Source organism: Tupaia chinensis, unplaced genomic scaffold (genome assembly GCF_000334495.1).
Source record: "Tupaia chinensis unplaced genomic scaffold, TupChi_1.0 Scaffold148012_1, whole genome shotgun sequence".
NCBI lineage: Eukaryota > Metazoa > Chordata > Mammalia > Scandentia > Tupaiidae > Tupaia > Tupaia belangeri.
The window spans coordinates 1,060,056-1,078,801 of NW_006207862.1; the positions used below are offsets into that span (position 1 = coordinate 1,060,056).

Sequence of the window (18,746 nt, forward strand, 5' to 3'; positions counted from 1 at the left end):
CGCCCAAGATCCCAAGGGGAGAATGGAGGAGAAGGGATTGTGGCGTGGCCATCCCCCCTGGCGGGTGATTTCTCTCTGTCTCTCTTTCTGGCGAGCACTTGTGCCCTATAGCAGAAAAACCTCCAAAAAAAAAAAAAAAAAAAAAGATTAAAGATTGAACATGGATATCAGGAGCACTGACACTTGAATATGAGATCTATATGAGGGAAAAATAAACTTAAAGAAGATTTGGAACAAGTGTGTTTGGTGTGAAATGACTGTTAAAAGGAAAATTTTTAGTGTCAGAGTATAGAATATCAAGCATTCTTCAGCCTGCTTTATTAATTTTTGAATGATTAGTGTGGGAAAGACAAACTTTTTAAAATGTTGCAACTTTTTCTTGGAAGAAAAATGTTAAGCTGAAGGGCCAACAGAATTATTTGCTAGATTCCCTGTTCTAGTAATTCACTGAATAACTTGTACTGAAAATTCAATGAATTTGATAACTCAGTGTTATAAATATTTACAGTGTAGTAAAACCATTTAAAAATCTGCTCCCAGGTTTAATTGACCTATTGAGTGTGTGACTGGACTTTCCTATAAAAAGGACTGTAGAAAACTTTTGTGTGGATAAATCATATGTTTTGCAATTTGTTTTTATTTAGGCTTACCTGAAAATGTCTCCCGTTAAGATTTCTTTCATACTTCTTTTTATAGTTTAACAAATGAAATATGCATACCAGCCATATATAATATATATATATGTTACAAAAATTATATAATAAACACTCATTTATCTATCCAACCAAGAACCAAAATATTACCAATAATTTCTCCATATTGTTAAAGCACTAAGTTTTATTCCAGTTTCTCTTTGGATCTTTGACTCTTTTGGGTTTTCTTTTTTCCTTTTTTTCTGCCTCTCTGTTCTCACTTTTTAATATTTTGTTTTTGTTTGATTTTAGTTTTAATTATTTCCTGAAAAAGAAAGAGGAAGTGGGAGGTGGGGCATCCTTCATTCTGCAGTAGTAGATCACGCTGCATACTTGGATTATGGGCATGCCTATGGGCATGATTGGTGTATTCAGATAGACTTGGGCTATGAACTTGGAGCCTTCCCATAGGACTCCAGCATTATGCAGCAGTGCACCTACTGCTGGGCTTTTTTATTTTTTATTTTTAATTCAGGCCAGTCTTCTCAAAGATGAATCCATTTTGTCCCACTTAAATTTTATTTCAAACTAGTTTGAAGATTTAGAATAGGAGATATTTATGTCTTACTATTTTTGATAAACACATCTTTTGCGATGCTTGATTCTTAGATGCTCTGTAATGATTTACTTTGCAAGCTGCTAGCTGAAGGCGGAAATAAATGAAAGTGAGACAATAGTAAAAAAAAAAGTTTTAAAAACCTGTGATTGATAAAGATGTATTTGCCTATTTTTAAAAAATTATTTTATTTAACTTTATTTATTTACTCATTTATTTTATTTCATTTGCCTATTAACATGTCACTTAAAGTTGTGGGTGTATTGGATATATGGTATTAAAACAGATGAAAAGAACCATTCCCTAGAATAATTAGAAACTTAATTATATTTTTACAAAAGAGAAGTTGAAGTAAGATATATTATAAAGGTAGATCACTTTTTATGTGATTTCAAAGGGTATTTGTATCCAGGTTCTCAAAGTGTAATCCTCAGACCTTTAGTGTCAGCATCACTTGAATACTTGTGTAGATTATCTGGACACCCAGACCATTAGATGATTCTGATAGAGCTAAAATTTGAGAACCGAGCACCAGCAGGTGGCGTGGTTTTTAAAGTGCTGGGCACACCCACATGGCTGACCACAGTTCAAGTTTTGGACCCAGTGACTTGCTTTCTTATTTTCTCTCTCTCTCTCTCTCTCCCTCTGATCAAATTAAAAATAAATGAATAAATAAAATTAAATGAAGTAATTCTTTAAAAAATATTTGATAACCAATGCTATGTAGATTTATCTTCATTTTTATTAACTAGTTTGGATTGGCGTGATAGTTTGGGATAATAGTTTATGAATGAACTTTCTATTGTAAGTGAAAGAAGTACAACTTGAACTAGTTTATGAAAAATGGGCTTTACAGGCTCTTACTACCTGGGTTGGGAAATTATTGGGGTAATTTGCATGTTTAATGCAATAGTTAAAAAGAATCAGAAACCTGAGGGTTGAAACTGCTTGTTTCTCTCTGACTTTGTCTTCTTTTTTTTTTTTTTGGAGAGGTTTTTTTTTTGCTATAGGGCGCATGCGCTCGCCAGACAGAGAGAGACATAGAGACAGAAAGCGAGAAATCACCCCCCGGGGGGGGACGGCCATGCTGCAATCCCTTCTCCTCCATTCTCCTCTCGGGATCTTGGGCACGCACACACACGTGCCCGGCATGAGTTTTAAGCCACCGGGTCCGGGACGTGAACCACGGTTGACTATGTGGGAGTCCAGCGACATAGCCATTATGCTAACTGCTGGTTCCCTTTATATAGATTGAATTCCTTTGTATCCTGGACAAATGGGAAAGATGGTCACAGGGCAGCTCAAGACTCAAGTCCTCTGAGCTAGCAACTCTAGAAAGAGCTGCTCTTCTTTTTTTTCTCCCTAAAGAATTATTTACTTAGGGAACCAGCAGTTAGCGTAATGGCTTATGTCGTTGGATTCCCACGTAGTCGACCGCGGTTCGCGTCCCGGACCCGGTGGCTTAAAACTCACGCCGGGCGCGTGTGCGTGCGTGCCCAAGATCCCGAGAGGAGAATGGAGGAGAAGGGATTGCGGCAATTGAACAGTGAGAGACAGAGAGAGAAGGAAAGTGAGAAAGCAAGTCACCAGGTCTGAGATTGGAACCGTGGCTATCTATGTAGGAGTCCTGCACCTTAACTACCATACCACCTGCCAGTCCCAAGAGCTGTTTTCTACCATTCATAAGCTCATTTCTTGGCCATTATGTTTATGGAGATGAGGGTCAATGACTGGCCTTACCTGAATTTTATGTCTGTCTCTAGGAAGAAGCAGAGTGGGCAAATGTACTACTCTGGCAGTGTAGTTTAGGACTAGATAATTGGGTTGCTTTCAAATAGGCTTCAGTATGTTTGAAGGAAGGAGAGAAATCTGGAGGCTTGTAGAGTTAGAAAATGGTAAAAAGCTTTTATAGTATTTGTTAGCTATCATTTTTTGTTAGAAAGCAGCTAACTACTGATTTTTTCTTTTTTAAATAATTATTTATTTAATTTTATTTATTATTTTTTAATTTGACCAGAGAGACAGAGAGAGAGAGAGAGAGAGAGACAAAGAGAGAGGGACAGAGAAAGTGAGAAAGCAAGCTGCCAGGTCCAGGACTCAAACCGGTCAGCCATGTGGGAGTCCAGCCCTTTAACTACCATGCCACCTGCTAGCCACCAGTTAACTACTTCTTAAAAGGCTTAGGATGTTTTAACATGAGTTGATGTTTTAGGTTATTTAATATACATTTTTGGTACTATGGATATACTATAGGACATCTGGAAAATGTAGGGATAAGAAAAATCACCTAATCTGCTATCCAGAGGCAACTACATCTTGATGAGTTTACTCTGCATATTTTCTTGTGTAATTATGATCATATTATGATAATTTTTTTGATCAGAATTCCTTTATAACATTCTGTCAGAGTAATAAAAATTTAATTTCATTTAATATAGATTCCAACAGGATCAGCAATGTTAATTTTTTCTTTTTTTAATACAGGATTTCACTATGTTATAGTCATCCTGCCTCAGCCTCCTAGGTACCTGGAATCACAGGTGCATATGACCTTACTTGGATTTTTCATACAAGGTCTTGCTATGTTGCCCAGCCTTGAGCTCACAATCCTTTGCCTCAACCTTTTCAGACTCTGGGATTACAGGTGCACACTATCACATCTGGCCTTTAGATTAGAATGGAATAAAATCTGGACCTCTCATGTGGTCCCAGGCTGTGGAGCACAACATCTCAGCAGTGAGTGCTACCTGATATTAATTTTTAAAATCCTGTTTTTCATTTAGCTTCACTAGTAAAAGAATGTGTCTGTTTCTCTCTCTCTCTTTTTTTTCTTTTCATGTGAGTGAAAGAGCAAGAGAGGGAGAGAAAAAGAGGGAAAAGAGAGGGGAGAGGGAAAGAAAAAAAAGGGACAAGATGATAGACATTCTTTGACAAAGTCTTGCTCTACTATGATCCTCCTGTCACAGCCTCCCAACTAGTTAGGATTACAGGTGTGTCAGGTCAGCCAGGGAACTGAACTCAGGCTGCCCATATGGCCTGTCTCCTGTGCAGTGACACTACCTGTATGTCACCATGGTTCAGCTCATTTTGAGTTTCTGGACATATACCATCATTAGATCATTTAAATTATTTGTTAAATTTGTTTAATTATTCATCTGATGAGCCAAAATGGTATTTTAATCTTCATATTACTGATTAGTAAGTTTGAACCTTGAAAAAAATTGTTAAAGTTTATTTATAATATGAGTGAGCGAGCGAAAAAGAGAAAGACAATACCCCCATCAGGGTTTTGACTGTGATCTCCCTGCAGTTTCAGCCAGTCCTGATCATGGGAGTGTGTTTGCCCAATATATTTCGGGAAGTCTCTGGACACAAATCTAGAACCCTCCTATGTGGATCAGCATCTCAGAGTGTCATATTTTACTGTTCTGTCCCATCCAGTTCTCAAGTTTAAGCAATATTTTGGTTCAGTTAACTGTTTATTGTTACTCTTTGTGACTTTCTGAATTCTTTATCCACTTACCTATTAGCATGTTAGTGTTTTTTGTTTGTTTGTTTGTTTTGTTTTAATTTGTATGAGCCCCTTAAAAAAGCTGTTTTCTTTTAGCAGTTTTCTAATTTGTATTTTATAGGCATTTTGACATATAAACTTTGTGTATTCCAACTGACTTTTCGTAGATTGTTTTCTCATCTTTAAATTAGAAATTCTCAGTCTAGCCTACTGATGTAATCAATAGCAAACTAAACTGCAGTGCTGGAAGCCACTCACAGGTTTGGATACCTGAGTTGCCTTGAAAACATGCTATGTGTGTATGTGTGCACATGTGTGAGCACATGCCCAGGATCCTGAGGGGATGGAGAACTGGGGAAAGAGCAGGGCAGTTTGACCACACCCTATCAAGGGCACATCCTTCCCCCTACTTCTCTTTACCTTCTGTCTCCTGTTAGTTTTCATAGTCTCTATGTTAGATCAAATAAACTTTAAAAAATTATTATTTTATTTATTATTTTTTAGGTTTTTTTTTTTGAGAGTTTTTTTTTTTGCTATAGGGTGTGTGCGCTTGCCAGACAGACAGAGAGAGACAGAGAGTCAGAAAGTGAGAAATCACCCCCCAGGGGGGATAGCCACACTACAATCCCTTCTCCTCCATTCTCCTCTTGGGATCTTGGGCACGCACACACATTGCCCGGCATGAGTTTTAAGCCACCGAGTCCGGGACTCGAACCGTGGTCAACGACATGAGAGTCCAGCGACATAGCCATTATGCTAACTGCTGATCCCATATTATTTTTCAGTTTGACCATAGAGAGAAAGAAAGTGAGAAAGTAAGCTGTCACGCCTGGGACTCAAACTGTGGTTGACGATGTGGGAGTCCAGCGCCTTAACAACCATGCAAACTGCAGGCCCTAAACTTGTTTTTTAGATAAAAACAAACAAAACTTGTTTTGGGGCTAGCAGCTGGCATAGTGGTTAAGGCACTGGACTCTCAAATGGCTGACACAGTTTGAGTCCCAGGCCCCATAGCTTGAAAATCATGCCAGGTGTGTGCACGCATGTCCAAAATCCTGAGAGGCAGATGGAGGAAAAGGGATGGCAATCCTTCCTGGGTGAGGGGTGGTTTTTCACTTTCCCTCTGTCTGTCTTTGTCTTCAGCAAGTGCATGTGATCTATAGCAAAAACCTAAAATAAATACATTAAAAATAATTTGATTTAATTGCTAGAGACTGCGTTTGTTTTCCAGAGAGAGTCAGAGAAAGAGAGAGACAGAAAGCACTTGCCAGTGGAGCATGGTCGTGCCACAATCTCTTCTCCATTCCTCTGTCCTGTTGAGATTTTGGGCACAAATCCATGCACATGGCCTTGTGTGTTTTTCAAGCCGCCAGAGCTGGGATTCAAATTGCAGTCAGCTGTGTGGGATCTGGCTTCCTTCACCATTAGGCTGCTGTGTCAGTCCCCAAATAAAATAACTTTTTAAAAAATTTAGAAATTCTCTGCTTTCAGAGATCCAGTAACTTTTTGTTGTTGTTACTGTTTTATTGATTGTAACTGACCTATTCTAGAGTTTACTTCAAAGCATGATGTAAGGGAGAAGTATATTTATTCTTTAAATGCTCCATGCAAGTATATTTATTCTTTACATGCTCCATGCTTCGAATATTTACATAAGCAAGCTCTGTTATTCTTAATATGTTTTGCAACCATTGTATTTTAAGACAAAAAGCATCTTAATTAGGCTTCTTTTTAGTTATTTCTATAGGCTAATGGTTCATTGTGAAATTTAATGATAATAAAAGGTAACAGGCTTTTTTTTTTTTTTTTCGGAGAGGTTTTTGCTATAGGGTGCGTGCTCTCGCCAGACAGACAAAGACAGAGAGACAGAAAGTGAGAAATCACCCCTCAGGCGGGAATGGCCACGCCGCAATCCCTTCTCCTACATTCTCCTCTCGGGATCTTGGGCACTCACGCACACGTACCCCGCATGAGTTTTAAGCCACCGGGTCCGGGATGAGAACCACAGTCGGCTACGTGGGAATCCAGCGACATAGCCATTACACTAACTGCTGATCCCCAAAACTTTTGTGATAATTGTATTTTAGTAGCAAAAAACCCCCTCTCTTCTTACAGATTTAATCTCTGTCACCAAAGTTTAGACAATATTTGTGATTAGCTTTTTACTAATGCAGTAAAAGCATTCGTATTTTCAGGAAATAGCGTTTATTCATGAAGAAAATTATTACAGCAATCTGTCTGAACAGTGAGAAAATTCTAGACTCTTCAGACAGCTCAGGGTTTTGAAAAAGCTTTGTACCTTGGCAGGGGCCCAGGAAAGGAAGTGCCTGCTTCTACTACATTCTAGAAGCCTTCCCAAAAGGCTGTAAGACAGCCAAGAGAGCAATATTTCACTACTGTGTGGTTCTGGAAGTATCTGGAACTTTCCAACAAACTTGAGGGAGGAGATTTAGGAGTACTTCCAGAATGTCAGTTTTGTAGTGGTCTGTTGTTACTGAGATTCAAGTTAAGGGGAAAGCCAATTTTTCAGTTTCTTTTTTCTTTTTTTAGAGAGAGATTTTTGCTATAGGGCACATGTGTTTATCAGATAGACAGAGAGAAAGCAAGAAATCACCTCCCAGGGGGGATGACCATGCCACAGTCCCCTCTCTGGCATTCTGTCAGGATTTTGGGCATGCACGCACACATGCCTAGAGTGAGTTTTAAGCCTCCAGGTCAGGGGCTTGAACCACAGTCAACTACGTGGGAGTCCAGCTACACTATGCTATCTACTGGTTCCAGAATAGGGAGCTTTAAGCGTGGATTTGAGCATGTTGGTTTAGGTCAAGTCACATGGTCAGAGTAAGTAATGGGAGCCTGTTACTGGGATAAATGGTACTGAAATGGTAGCTTATTCTCCTGTAAGGTTATTAGAAAGATTTAGAAATCTAAGTCTGGGTGGAGAAGAAGAGAAGAATGCTATAGCTGGGCATCTGGGAAAGCAAGACAAAGCCTTCCCGTGGGTTAGTTAGTATCCTCATCTACCTCAAAGAATCCTTACTAGAAAAGACAATGGTATCAGAGACATGGAGAAAAAAGACAGAAAGGATTTGCTTCCAGGTTAAAGAAAATAAAGGCACAGCTATGTACTAGGGTAAGTAAGAATGTTTTATATAGAACACAGTACAAAAAAGAAAATACTCAAGGCTTGAGGACTTCGAGAGGAATCTAATTTATTTAATTTTTAATTATTTTTTTAATTTGCTAGAGGGCACATGTGCTCATGAGAGAGAGAGAGAGACAGACAGACAAAGACAGTGAGTGCATGAGTGAGCAAGCAAGTTGCCAGGTCTGAGACTCAAACCGGTGTCTCCCATGTGGGAGTCCAGCACCTTAACCACTACGCCATCTGCTGGCCCTGAAAAATCTAGTTTAAATGGAGGGAGATTTTATTTTTAGATTCTCTGCATTACATTAAAACAAAAGTAACAGCATTTTTGAGATACAAATAATTCAACATATAATTCATCCATTTAATATTTATGACCCAATGGTTTTTAATGCTTTCAGAGTTTTTCAGTCATCAGTAACTACAATTGATTTTACAACATTTTCATTATCCCCAAATAAATAGGTTTTAAAATACATTAAAAACAATTATCCATGAGAGAGGGCTCCAGAGAGAGGGGGAGAGGAGGCATCCCCAACAGGATCTTCACACTATGATGCTGCCCCCAGCCTCAGCCAATCAGGATCATGAGTGTGCACTTGGCACTGGGGAGACCTTGGGACATGAACCCAGGACCTTCCCATATGGCCTTTGTATCACAGAATGTTGCATTATTGCTATACCACTACAGTTTGCTCAAGTATACATCTTTTAATCAAATTTATTTGAAAACCTATAGCCATTTAGAGAAAAAACTGAGCAAGAATTTTAAGAATTAAATCAGATAGGGCCAGCAGGTGGAATAATGGTTACGATGCTGGACTCTCACATGGTCAACTACACTTCAAATCCTGGACCTGATGGCTTGCTTTTTCACTTTCTCTCTCTCTCTGGTGAGTGCATGTATCCTATAGCAAATTAAAGAGTAATAAAAAAAGAATCAGAAAGCTCTGAAATCAGTGCCGTCCCTGTGACGTTTAGTGGTTAAGGAAGCCAGATCCTACATAGCCAGCTGTGGTTCAGATCATAGCCACAGCAACTTGAAAGACATTTCAGGTGAGAGGGTGTTTGTGGTCCAAGTTCTGACAAGGATGAGAAAAGGAGGAGAAACAATTGTGGCATGACCATGCCCTACTGAGGACCCCCAGTGATCTGGCAATGAAAAAGAAAGCTGTGAGGTTTTTTTTTTCTTCTTCTTCTTTTAAAGCATACTCTCGTATCTTTAAAATGTATTGGTAATAATTAATGTATTTTAATATTTTAAAGGCATGTATACTCTTTTTAGAGAGAGATTTTTACTAATGACGTGTGAGCTCGCTGGAAAGACAGAGACAGACAGAAAGCGAGAAATCACCCCCCGGAGGGGGGATGACCATAATCCCTTCTCCTCCATTCTCTTCTTAGGATTTTGGGCACACACACACATGTGCCCAGTGTGAGTTTTTTAAGTCTCTTGGTCTGGGGTTCAAACCACGGTCAACTACAATAACCATTACCCTATCTCCTGGTCCCATAAGGTGGTACTTTTTTTAATGGGAAATTAGTGATTGAGATCTAGGTCATAGAGAAAACTTATTTTTCAGGTTATATGAAAGAGCCACTACTATACTATTCAGTTTCTCTGATTGTAATGGTGAACTAAGTAGAAAAACTCAGGTTGAATTTTTAAGCATAAATTATCAGGTAAAAACAAGGTTTATAGTACTATAATTAAACAAGAAATAGTAGTAATTATTATATTATTAAATCAGTTTACAATAACTAACATCAATTCTGTGGGGAACCTTGGAGTCTGATTTTAATTTTGTTTGTAGGAAGAATAGGTGAGGAACTTTTCTTGTCTCTCTGTCACTCTTTTTTTCCTTGTTGGTAATAGTTGTATTTTTCTTGTAGGTGTGTGGACCTGTAAAAGTAAGTCTTCCAAGATGATCTGGTGTATTTTAATTGTAGGGATTCTACTTCCCCAGAATTTGGCCCATCCCGGCTTTTTTACATCAATTGGTAAGTGTGGTCATTTTTTTTTTTGTGTGTGTGTTTTTTTTTGTGACGTTTTGCATCTAAAAATTTCCATGTTTTTAGGGGCCTTCCCTATAGTGTATTGGTTAAGGGAGTCACATCCCACATAGCTGACTGTGGTTTGAGTTCAAGTCCTGATAGCTTGAACACAATGGGTACATGCCCAGGGTTCTGATGGCAGGAAGGGAGGGAGGAATGGAGGAAAAGGGACTGTAGTGTGATTGTACCCCATTAAGGAGGTGGTTTCTCTTTCTTTATCACTCTTGGTAATTTCAGAAAAGTTCCATTTTTTAGTGCTTGTTTTAAAAAGATAGTTATTGATTTAATTTTATTTATTATTATTGTTGTTGTTGTTTAATTTACCATAGGGCATATGAGCTCACCAGAGAGAGGGAGAAAGGAAAAGTGAGAATGCAAGTTCCACATCTGGGACTTGAACCACAGTTAGCCATGTGGGAACCCAGTGCCTCAACTACTATACCACCTCTAGCCGCATTTTTCAGTGTTTTAAATCAGTACAGAACAAAGTATACGAGGGCCCTTCAAGAAGTTTATGTCAAATGCATATTACAGAAAAAGATATAAATGGATTTGAAGAAGTTTTTGTACCAGAATAAACTCATACTTTAATTCTATTTTTTTGTGAATGTTTGAAATCCCCTCTTTTTTCCAAAGACTAAAGCATTGGTTTCCTCCTTGCCTCTCTGAAAGATCTTCTGTTTTTTAAAAGACAATTTTAGGGGCCAGCAGGTTAAGGCACTAGAATTTCACCTAGTCGACTGTGGTTTGAGTCCCAGACCTGGTAGCTTGAAACTCATGCTGGGTGTGAGTACATGTGTGTGCCTAAAATCCTGAGAGGAGAATAAAGGAGAAGGCATTGTGGTGTGGCCATCTACCTGCAGGAGGTGATTCTCACTTTCTCCCTCTCCATCTCTGTCTCTCTGGTGAGTGCACATACCCTATAGCAAAAATGTCTCTCTCCTGAAAAAGACAGTTTTGTTTTTTATTTTAAGAATTACTTAATTTTATTTATTACTATCATTGTTTTAAAATTTGTTACAGGGCATACATGCTTACCAGAGAAAGACAGAGTAAGCGAAAAAGTGAAAAAGCAAGTCACCAGGTCTGGATCTTGAACTGCAGTCAGCCAAGTAGGAGTCCAGCACCTTAACCACCATGAAACCTGCTGGTCCCAACAATTTTATTTTTCATAAAGATATTTTCCACATTACAAAAACAATACATATTCAGGTTAGAAACTTATGAAAATGTAGAAGAGCACATCAAAGAAAATGACCTGTTAATGAATCTATCCAGCAAATAAGTTAATGCATATAGTCTTTTCAATGTATAGATACATGAATAACATACTACATATTCTTTCTTTCTTTTTTTTATGAGAGATTTTTGCTATAGGGTGCGTGCGCTTGCCAGAGAGACAGAGAAAGAGAGGCAGGAGATGAGCAGATGGTGTAATGGTTACGTCATTGGACTCATGTAGTCGACTGCAGTTGGAGTCCTGCTTACTGTGGTTTAAACCTCACACCAGGCACGTGTGTGTGTGTGCCTGGGATCCCAAGAGGAGAATGGAGGAGTAGGGATTGCAATGTGGTCATCCCCTCTGGGGGGTGATTTCTCACTTTTTGTCTCTCTCTGTCTCTTTGGCAAGTACATGCACCCTATAGCAAAAAGTCTGTCTCCAAAAAAAAAAAAAAAAAAGGAGAAAGAGAGAAAGCAAAAAATCAGTCCCCCACACACACCCAGGGTATAGCCACTCCACAATCCCTTCTCCTCCATTCTCCTCTCGGGATTTTGGGCATGCACTCACATGTGCCTGGCATGGGAGTTTAAGCCGCCAGGTCCAGGACTCTAACTGTGGTTTACTATGTGAGAGTCCAGTGACATAACCATTGTGCCATCTGCTGGTCTCATACTACATATTCTTTTCTAACCTACTTTTTCCATTTAAGAACCTACTATGGACATGAGTTATTTTTTTCTACATCGTAATTTTTTTTTTTTTTTTTTGGAGAGGTTTTTTTGCTATAGGGCACGTACGCTCGCCAGACAGACAGACAGAGACATAGAGACAGAAAGCGAGAAATCACCCCCAGGGAGGATGGTCACGCCGCAGTCCCTTCTCCTCCATTCTCCTCTCAGGATCCTGGGCACGCACGCACATGCGCCCAGCCTGAGTTTTAAGCCACCGGGTCCGGGACACAAACTGCCGTCGACTATGTGGGAGTCCAGTGACATAGCCATTATGCTAACTGCTGGTTCCCCTACATCATAATTTTTAAATAACTTTTAAAAAATATTTTGCCATTGGGCATAAGTGCTCGCTAGAGAGAATCAGAGAGAGAAAGAGATCAGGAAAGTGAGAAAGAACCCTTAATGGGGAATGGTCATGCTACAATTCTTTCTCCTCCCAAATCCCACCTTTTGGGATTTTGGAAACACATATGCAAGAGTCAGCATTTTTTTCAAGCTGCTGATCTGGGAGTTGAACTGCACACTCGGCCACGTGATACCTCTTTAACTATGGGCTGGCCCTTGAAAATCTTCAAAAGTTTTTTACAAACAGCATATTGGTTGCAGAGGTAAAAATATAGAAGTACATAGACTGTAAGAACTTCTTATGTCCCCTTTCTCCCAGAAAAGTCCTTTTATTTTTTTGTTTTTTTTTGAGAGGTTTTTGCTACAGGGCGCATCCGCTCACCAGAAAGACAGAGAGAGACATAAAGCAAGAAATCACCCCCCAGGGGGGATGGCCACACCACAGTCGCTTCTCCTCCATTCTCCTCTCGGGATCTTGGGTGCACACACACATGTGCCCGGTGTGAGTTTAAGCCACTGGGTCCAGGACTCAAACCATGGTCAACTACATGGGAGTCCAGTGACATAGCCATTACGCCAACTGCTGGTCCCCTCATTGTTTTTGATACGTATGCTTTTATACTTTCCATATGTATACATTATCAGTCTTAAATGAGATGTTTTCTTTTTTCTTTTAACTAGTTTCACCTATATAGAATGTAGAGGTAGCTAAAACATAAATATTACACACTTATAACACTTAACTTTAGGATATAAAATGATGAGTCATGTTATTATAAGTTACTAAGTATAGATTATTTAAAACTTTGTGTGGTTTTATTTATTGAATAAAAATTTAATTAGTATTAGTCTTGAAAACAGGAAAAAAGATGAGGGGAGGGAAGTGGTGAAGAAGAAACATTGATCCTTGGAAAGTAATGTTATTTTCTAATTTTAAAATAAGTTTATAGGAGCCATTTAGTTGCACAGCAATGACACAAGTGAACCCACATGGGTGGGTTCTGGGTTTGCATCCCAGGGCCTCCCTATATAAATAAGGTGCAGGATCAGGTGCTGTGATCCAGGCTGGCCGAGTGTGGGGGTGGATTATAGCATGAGGACCTGTTTAGGGTACCCGTCTGTTCCTGTTTCTGCTTCTCTCTGTCTATCATGGAGGAAATAAACAAAAAAATTATAGATGAAACGTTTTTTTTTTTTTTTAATTTGCCAGAATGTGTGTGAGTGTGCTCACCAGAGAGAGACAGATAGAGAGGAAGAGGAAGAAAACACCCTCCAATGAGGCATGGTCTCCCCCATTTCTTCTCTTATTGGGATTTGAGGTATGCACGCACATACGCCCCATATGACATTCAGGCTGTAGGGGCCAAGATTTAAACCATGTGGTTGACCATGTGGGATCCAGCTTTCCTAACCACCAGGACAAGGGGCTAGACCAACAAAAAAGATAATTCATGAACACAGTCTAAGCTTGCAGAATTAACTAGCTTGAAAATTAGAATTAGAACATATGATTAGAAATGTTCTTGGGTTTATTTTGGTTTATCCAATAAAAAAAGGCTCCCAAATCCCACCTTTTGGGATTTTGGAAACACATATGCAAGAGTCAGCATTTTTTTCAAGCTGCTGATCTGGGAGTTGAACTGCACACTCGGCCACGTGATACCTCTTTAACAACCATGCTATGGGCTGGCCCTTGAAAATCTTCAAAAGTTTTTTACAAACAGCATATTGGTTGCAGAGGTAAAAATATAGAAGTACATAGACTGTAAGAACTTCTTATGTCCCCTTTCTCCCAGAAAAGTCCTTTTATTTTTTTGTTTTTTTTTGAGAGGTTTTTGCTACAGGGCGCATCCGCTCACCAGAAAGACAGAGAGAGACATAAAGCAAGAAATCACCCCCCAGGGGGGATGGCCACACCACAGTCGCTTCTCCTCCATTCTCCTCTCGGGATCTTGGGTGCCCACACACATGTGCCCGGTGTGAGTTTAAGCCACTGGGTCCAGGACTCAAACCATGGTCAACTACATGGGAGTCCAGTGACATAGCCATTACGCCAACTGCTGGTCCCCTCATTGTTTTTGATACGTATGCTTTTATACTTTCCATATGTATACATTATCAGTCTTAAATGAGATGTTTTCTTTTTTCTTTTAACTAGTTTCACCTATATAGAATGTAGAGGTAGCTAAAACATAAATATTACACACTTATAACACTTAACTTTAGGATATAAAATGATGAGTCATGTTATTATAAGTTACTAAGTATAGATTATTTAAAACTTTGTGTGGTTTTATTTATTGAATAAAAATTTAATTAGTATTAGTCTTGAAAACAGGAAAAAAGATGAGGGGAGGGAAGTGGTGAAGAAGAAACATTGATCCTTGGAAAGTAATGTTATTTTCTAATTTTAAAATAAGTTTATAGGAGCCATTTAGTTGCACAGCAATGACACAAGTGAACCCACATGGGTGGGTTCTGGGTTTGCATCCCAGGGCCTCCCTATATAAATAAGGTGCAGGATCAGGTGCTGTGATCCAGGCTGGCCGAGTGTGGGGGTGGATTATAGCATGAGGACCTGTTTAGGGTACCCGTCTGTTCCTGTTTCTGCTTCTCTCTGTCTATCATGGAGGAAATAAACAAAAAAATTATAGATGAAACGTTTTTTTTTTTTTTTAATTTGCCAGAATGTGTGTGAGTGTGCTCACCAGAGAGAGACAGATAGAGAGGAAGAGGAAGAAAACACCCTCCAATGAGGCATGGTCTCCCCCATTTCTTCTCTTATTGGGATTTGAGGTATGCACGCACATACGCCCCATATGACATTCAGGCTGTAGGGGCCAAGATTTAAACCATGTGGTTGACCATGTGGGATCCAGCTTTCCTAACCACCAGGACAAGGGGCTAGACCAACAAAAAAGATAATTCATGAACACAGTCTAAGCTTGCAGAATTAACTAGCTTGAAAATTAGAATTAGAACATATGATTAGAAATGTTCTTGGGTTTATTTTGGTTTATCCAATAAAAAAAGAAAAAAAGAGATTATTCTCTCTAATGTGTCTTATTTATGTCAGTTTAGTCCTCTCTTAAAATGATGAGTTCTCAGTCATTGTTAAATTATTCTAAAATACTTGTATTGGTGAATATGTGTATTCAATAACTTTCTTTCCCTTCTAGGTCAAATGACTGATTTGATTCATACTGAGAAAGATCTGGTGACTTCTCTGAAAGACTATATTAAGGCAGAAGAGGACAAGTTAGAACAAATTAAAAAGTAAGCAGGTTTTGCTTATTGTGACTAATTCCACTTGGATGTTTTATTTCTCAGGCTATTAATCTTTAAGTATAAATGACAGCCATCCATCAGACTTAAAAGGGAGTTGAAATGGTTAAAATAGGAGAAAACAAGAGTTAGGTCTAGGTCAAGGTTTTCATGGAAGAACATGGATTGAAATAAGAATAGTTGGATATGAGGAGTTGACTAAAAAGCTTTAAAAGTGGTGTTAGTATCTTCTATACTTCTCTAACTTTTCCAGTCAAGCCAACGACTAGAGCAATTTTCAGTTCTATTTGTTCTTAATACTTATGGTTCCCTCGTAGAGATTATAGTAATAAGTATGATTAGTATTATTTAATTGATACTGTTTTTCTAAAATACTCATTTATTTTAAATTTCCTCTAGTTCATAGTTAATCTTTTTTTAAAAAGAATTATTTTATTTAACTTTATTTTAATTTGACCAGAGAGGGGCAGAGTGAGTGAGAGTGAGTGAGAAAGCAAGCCGCCAGGTCCAGGACTTGAACCATGGTCAGCCATGTGGGAGTCAAGCGCCCCTAACCGCCATGCCACCTGCTGGCTTCTAGTTCATAGTTAATCTTTACTTAAGAATTTCTGCCTTTTGTTTGAGTAGCTAAATATTTGAAAATATAGCTTCTAGAGTTTTCCTGAGTGGAAAAATTGGTCTAAGTTGATATAAATGAACATGTAACTGATTTTGGATTGGGTTAATTTACAAATTAGTAATAATTATTTGTTTTTAAGAACCTGTGGGGAAATGAATTTTTAAACTCCTACTAGAGTGATCCAGTCATGACTTTTACTAAGATGGGAAGGTTCCATTTACTGTCTATTTGGGAAAAATAGAACTAAAATTGAAAGTCATTTAGTTGTATTTTGATTTTTCCAAGTTAGCTTTTATTCATAAGAGGATCTTGATTTTTAAAGAGCTTTTCTAATTTTACTTTATTATTATTTTATTTCATTTTTTGCTATAGGTGCATGTGCTTACTAGAGAGAGAGGAAGAAGGGAAGAGAGAGAGAGAGAGAGAAGGAAAGAGAGAATTCATTCCCCAGGGGGGGTGATCATGCTGTAGTCCCTTCTTTATTCTCCTCTCCAGATTTTGGATACGCATGCACCACAGTGGTTTACAAGCTGCTGGGTCTGGGACTTGAACCATGCTGCTGACCATATGGGATCTAGCCACCCCAAGATCTCTGCCATCTGCTGGTGCTCTTTATTTTACTTTAGAAATAAGTTTTAGATATGATTTTAATTTAAAAAAACTAATAATCTATTCCTTTTTTTTCCCCAAGTGCTTTACCAGATTGTGATTTTCCTTGTAAGTATATATATAATCCTTCTTTATATCTTATATCTATAGATGGGCAGAAAAGTTAGATCGACTAACCAGCACAGCAACAAAAGATCCAGAAGGATTTGTTGGGCATCCTGTAAATGCATTCAAGTTAATGAAACGTTTGAATACTGAGTGGAGTGAGTTGGAGAATCTGGTCCTGAAGGATATGTCAGATGGTAAGTCTGAGAAGACTAATGAAACAAAATAAAAGTAAGGCAATACTGCCAAAATTAGGGATAAATTCAGTTCCTAGAATGTCAAGTATTCAATGTTGTAACTGATTTACTGCTTGAGTGCCTTTGGTTAGTTGAGATTCTAAATTCTTTTTTAAAAAAATTTTCCAGACAGTGTGAATGGTTGTGAGCAGTGTGTGTATGGGGGGAAAGCACTTCCCGGTAGGGTGTGGTCATTGCACAGTCCTCCTCCATTTGTTCATCCTGCAGGGATTTTGGACATGCACACTCAATATGTTTGGAATGTTTTTTTAGGCTGACAGGGCCAAGATTCAGACCATGTTGTGGTCGACCATGTAAGATCTTACTCCCCTAACTACCAAGCCACAGGGCCTTTTTCTTTCTTTCTTTCTTTCTTCTTTTTTTTTTTTTTTTTTGAGAGGTTTTCGCTATAGGGCACGTGCGCTCGCCAGACAGACAGAGAGAGACATAGAGACAGAAAGCGAGAAATTACCCACCAGGGGGGATGGTCACGCTGTAATCTCTTCTCCTCCATTCTCCCATTCTCCTCTCGGGATCTTGGGCACGCACACACATGCGCCCGGAGTGAGTTCTAAGCCACCGGGTCCGGGATGCGAACCGCAGTCGACTACGTGGGAATCCAGTGACATAGCCATTATGCTAACTGCTGGTTCCCTCTTTCTTCCTTTTTTTTTTTTTTTTTTTTTAAAGTTGCTTATGTACTCACCAGAGAGAAAGTGAGAGAGCACCCCAAGAAGGAATGACCACTGTAGTCACTTCTCCTTCACCCTTTTTTTGGGCATACACACACACATGCCTGTTGAGTTTTTGTTTTCTTTTTAAAGAATTATTTTATTTAACTTTATTTATGTATTTATTTATTTTAATTTAACCAGAGAGGGACATAGTAAGAGAGAGAGGGAAAGCAAGAAAGCAAGCTGTTAGGTCTGGGACTTGAACTGTGGTCAACCATGTACGAGTCCAGCACCCTTAACCAAATGCCACCAGCCAGCCCCACCTGTTGTGTTTTTCAATCTATTGGGTCTGTGACTCAAACGGCAGTTGGTCATGTGAGGTCCAGCCACCTTAACCACCATACCACCTGATTGGTCTGAATTCTTTGATTAAAAATATTTCTGATATTGGGACCAGCAGTTAGTGTGTATGTGTGTGTGTGTGTGTGTGTGTGTATGTGTGTTTCCCCCATTTTGTATTTTTTTCTCCCTCCCTCCTTTTTATTAGAGAAGATTTAAGCAACATCTTGGATCTTGGTGTTGGACATAAGAAACATTATAGTCTTCTATAAAAGTTGTTTGTAAAATTCTATGTGAAAAGATTGTGACTGAGAGTAGGTCTTCAAAGTAAAAAGAAAATATGCTATATGAATACTTTACCCTCTTTTAGCTAGTTATTTATATATTTCCATTAACATAAAAATGCCTGGTATTTTGCTGATCAACACGTATAAGGTTGATTATAAGTTAATGAAAGGAAAGAGAAGAGTGATTTAAAATTTTTATTTGCCAATAATGACATGTTATTTAAATTTTAAACCACTTTCTTTTTCTCCCCCCCCCCTTTTTTTTCCTTGGGGTGTTTCTAGTTTGCAGCCATTCTCCTTAGGGGTTACATAGTTGTAATTGGTTTGTTAGT

The 18,746-nt window shown here is 38.7% G+C and overlaps 1 protein-coding gene across 2 annotated transcripts in view; it reads left to right on the forward strand.

Annotated features, from left to right (window-relative positions):
• Positions 1 to 18,746, forward strand: part of P4HA1 (prolyl 4-hydroxylase subunit alpha 1) — a 90,641-nt gene that overhangs the window by 9,984 nt on the left and 61,911 nt on the right. For both annotated transcript variants that reach the window (XM_006170075.3, XM_006170074.3), the window contains exons 2-4: positions 9,801 to 9,908; positions 15,440 to 15,536; positions 16,924 to 17,075. In XM_006170075.3, the coding sequence (XP_006170137.1) occupies positions 9,833 to 9,908; positions 15,440 to 15,536; positions 16,924 to 17,075 (325 nt within the window). In that variant the 5' untranslated portion in view covers positions 9,801 to 9,832. The remainder of the gene's footprint in view (positions 1 to 9,800; positions 9,909 to 15,439; positions 15,537 to 16,923; positions 17,076 to 18,746) is intronic.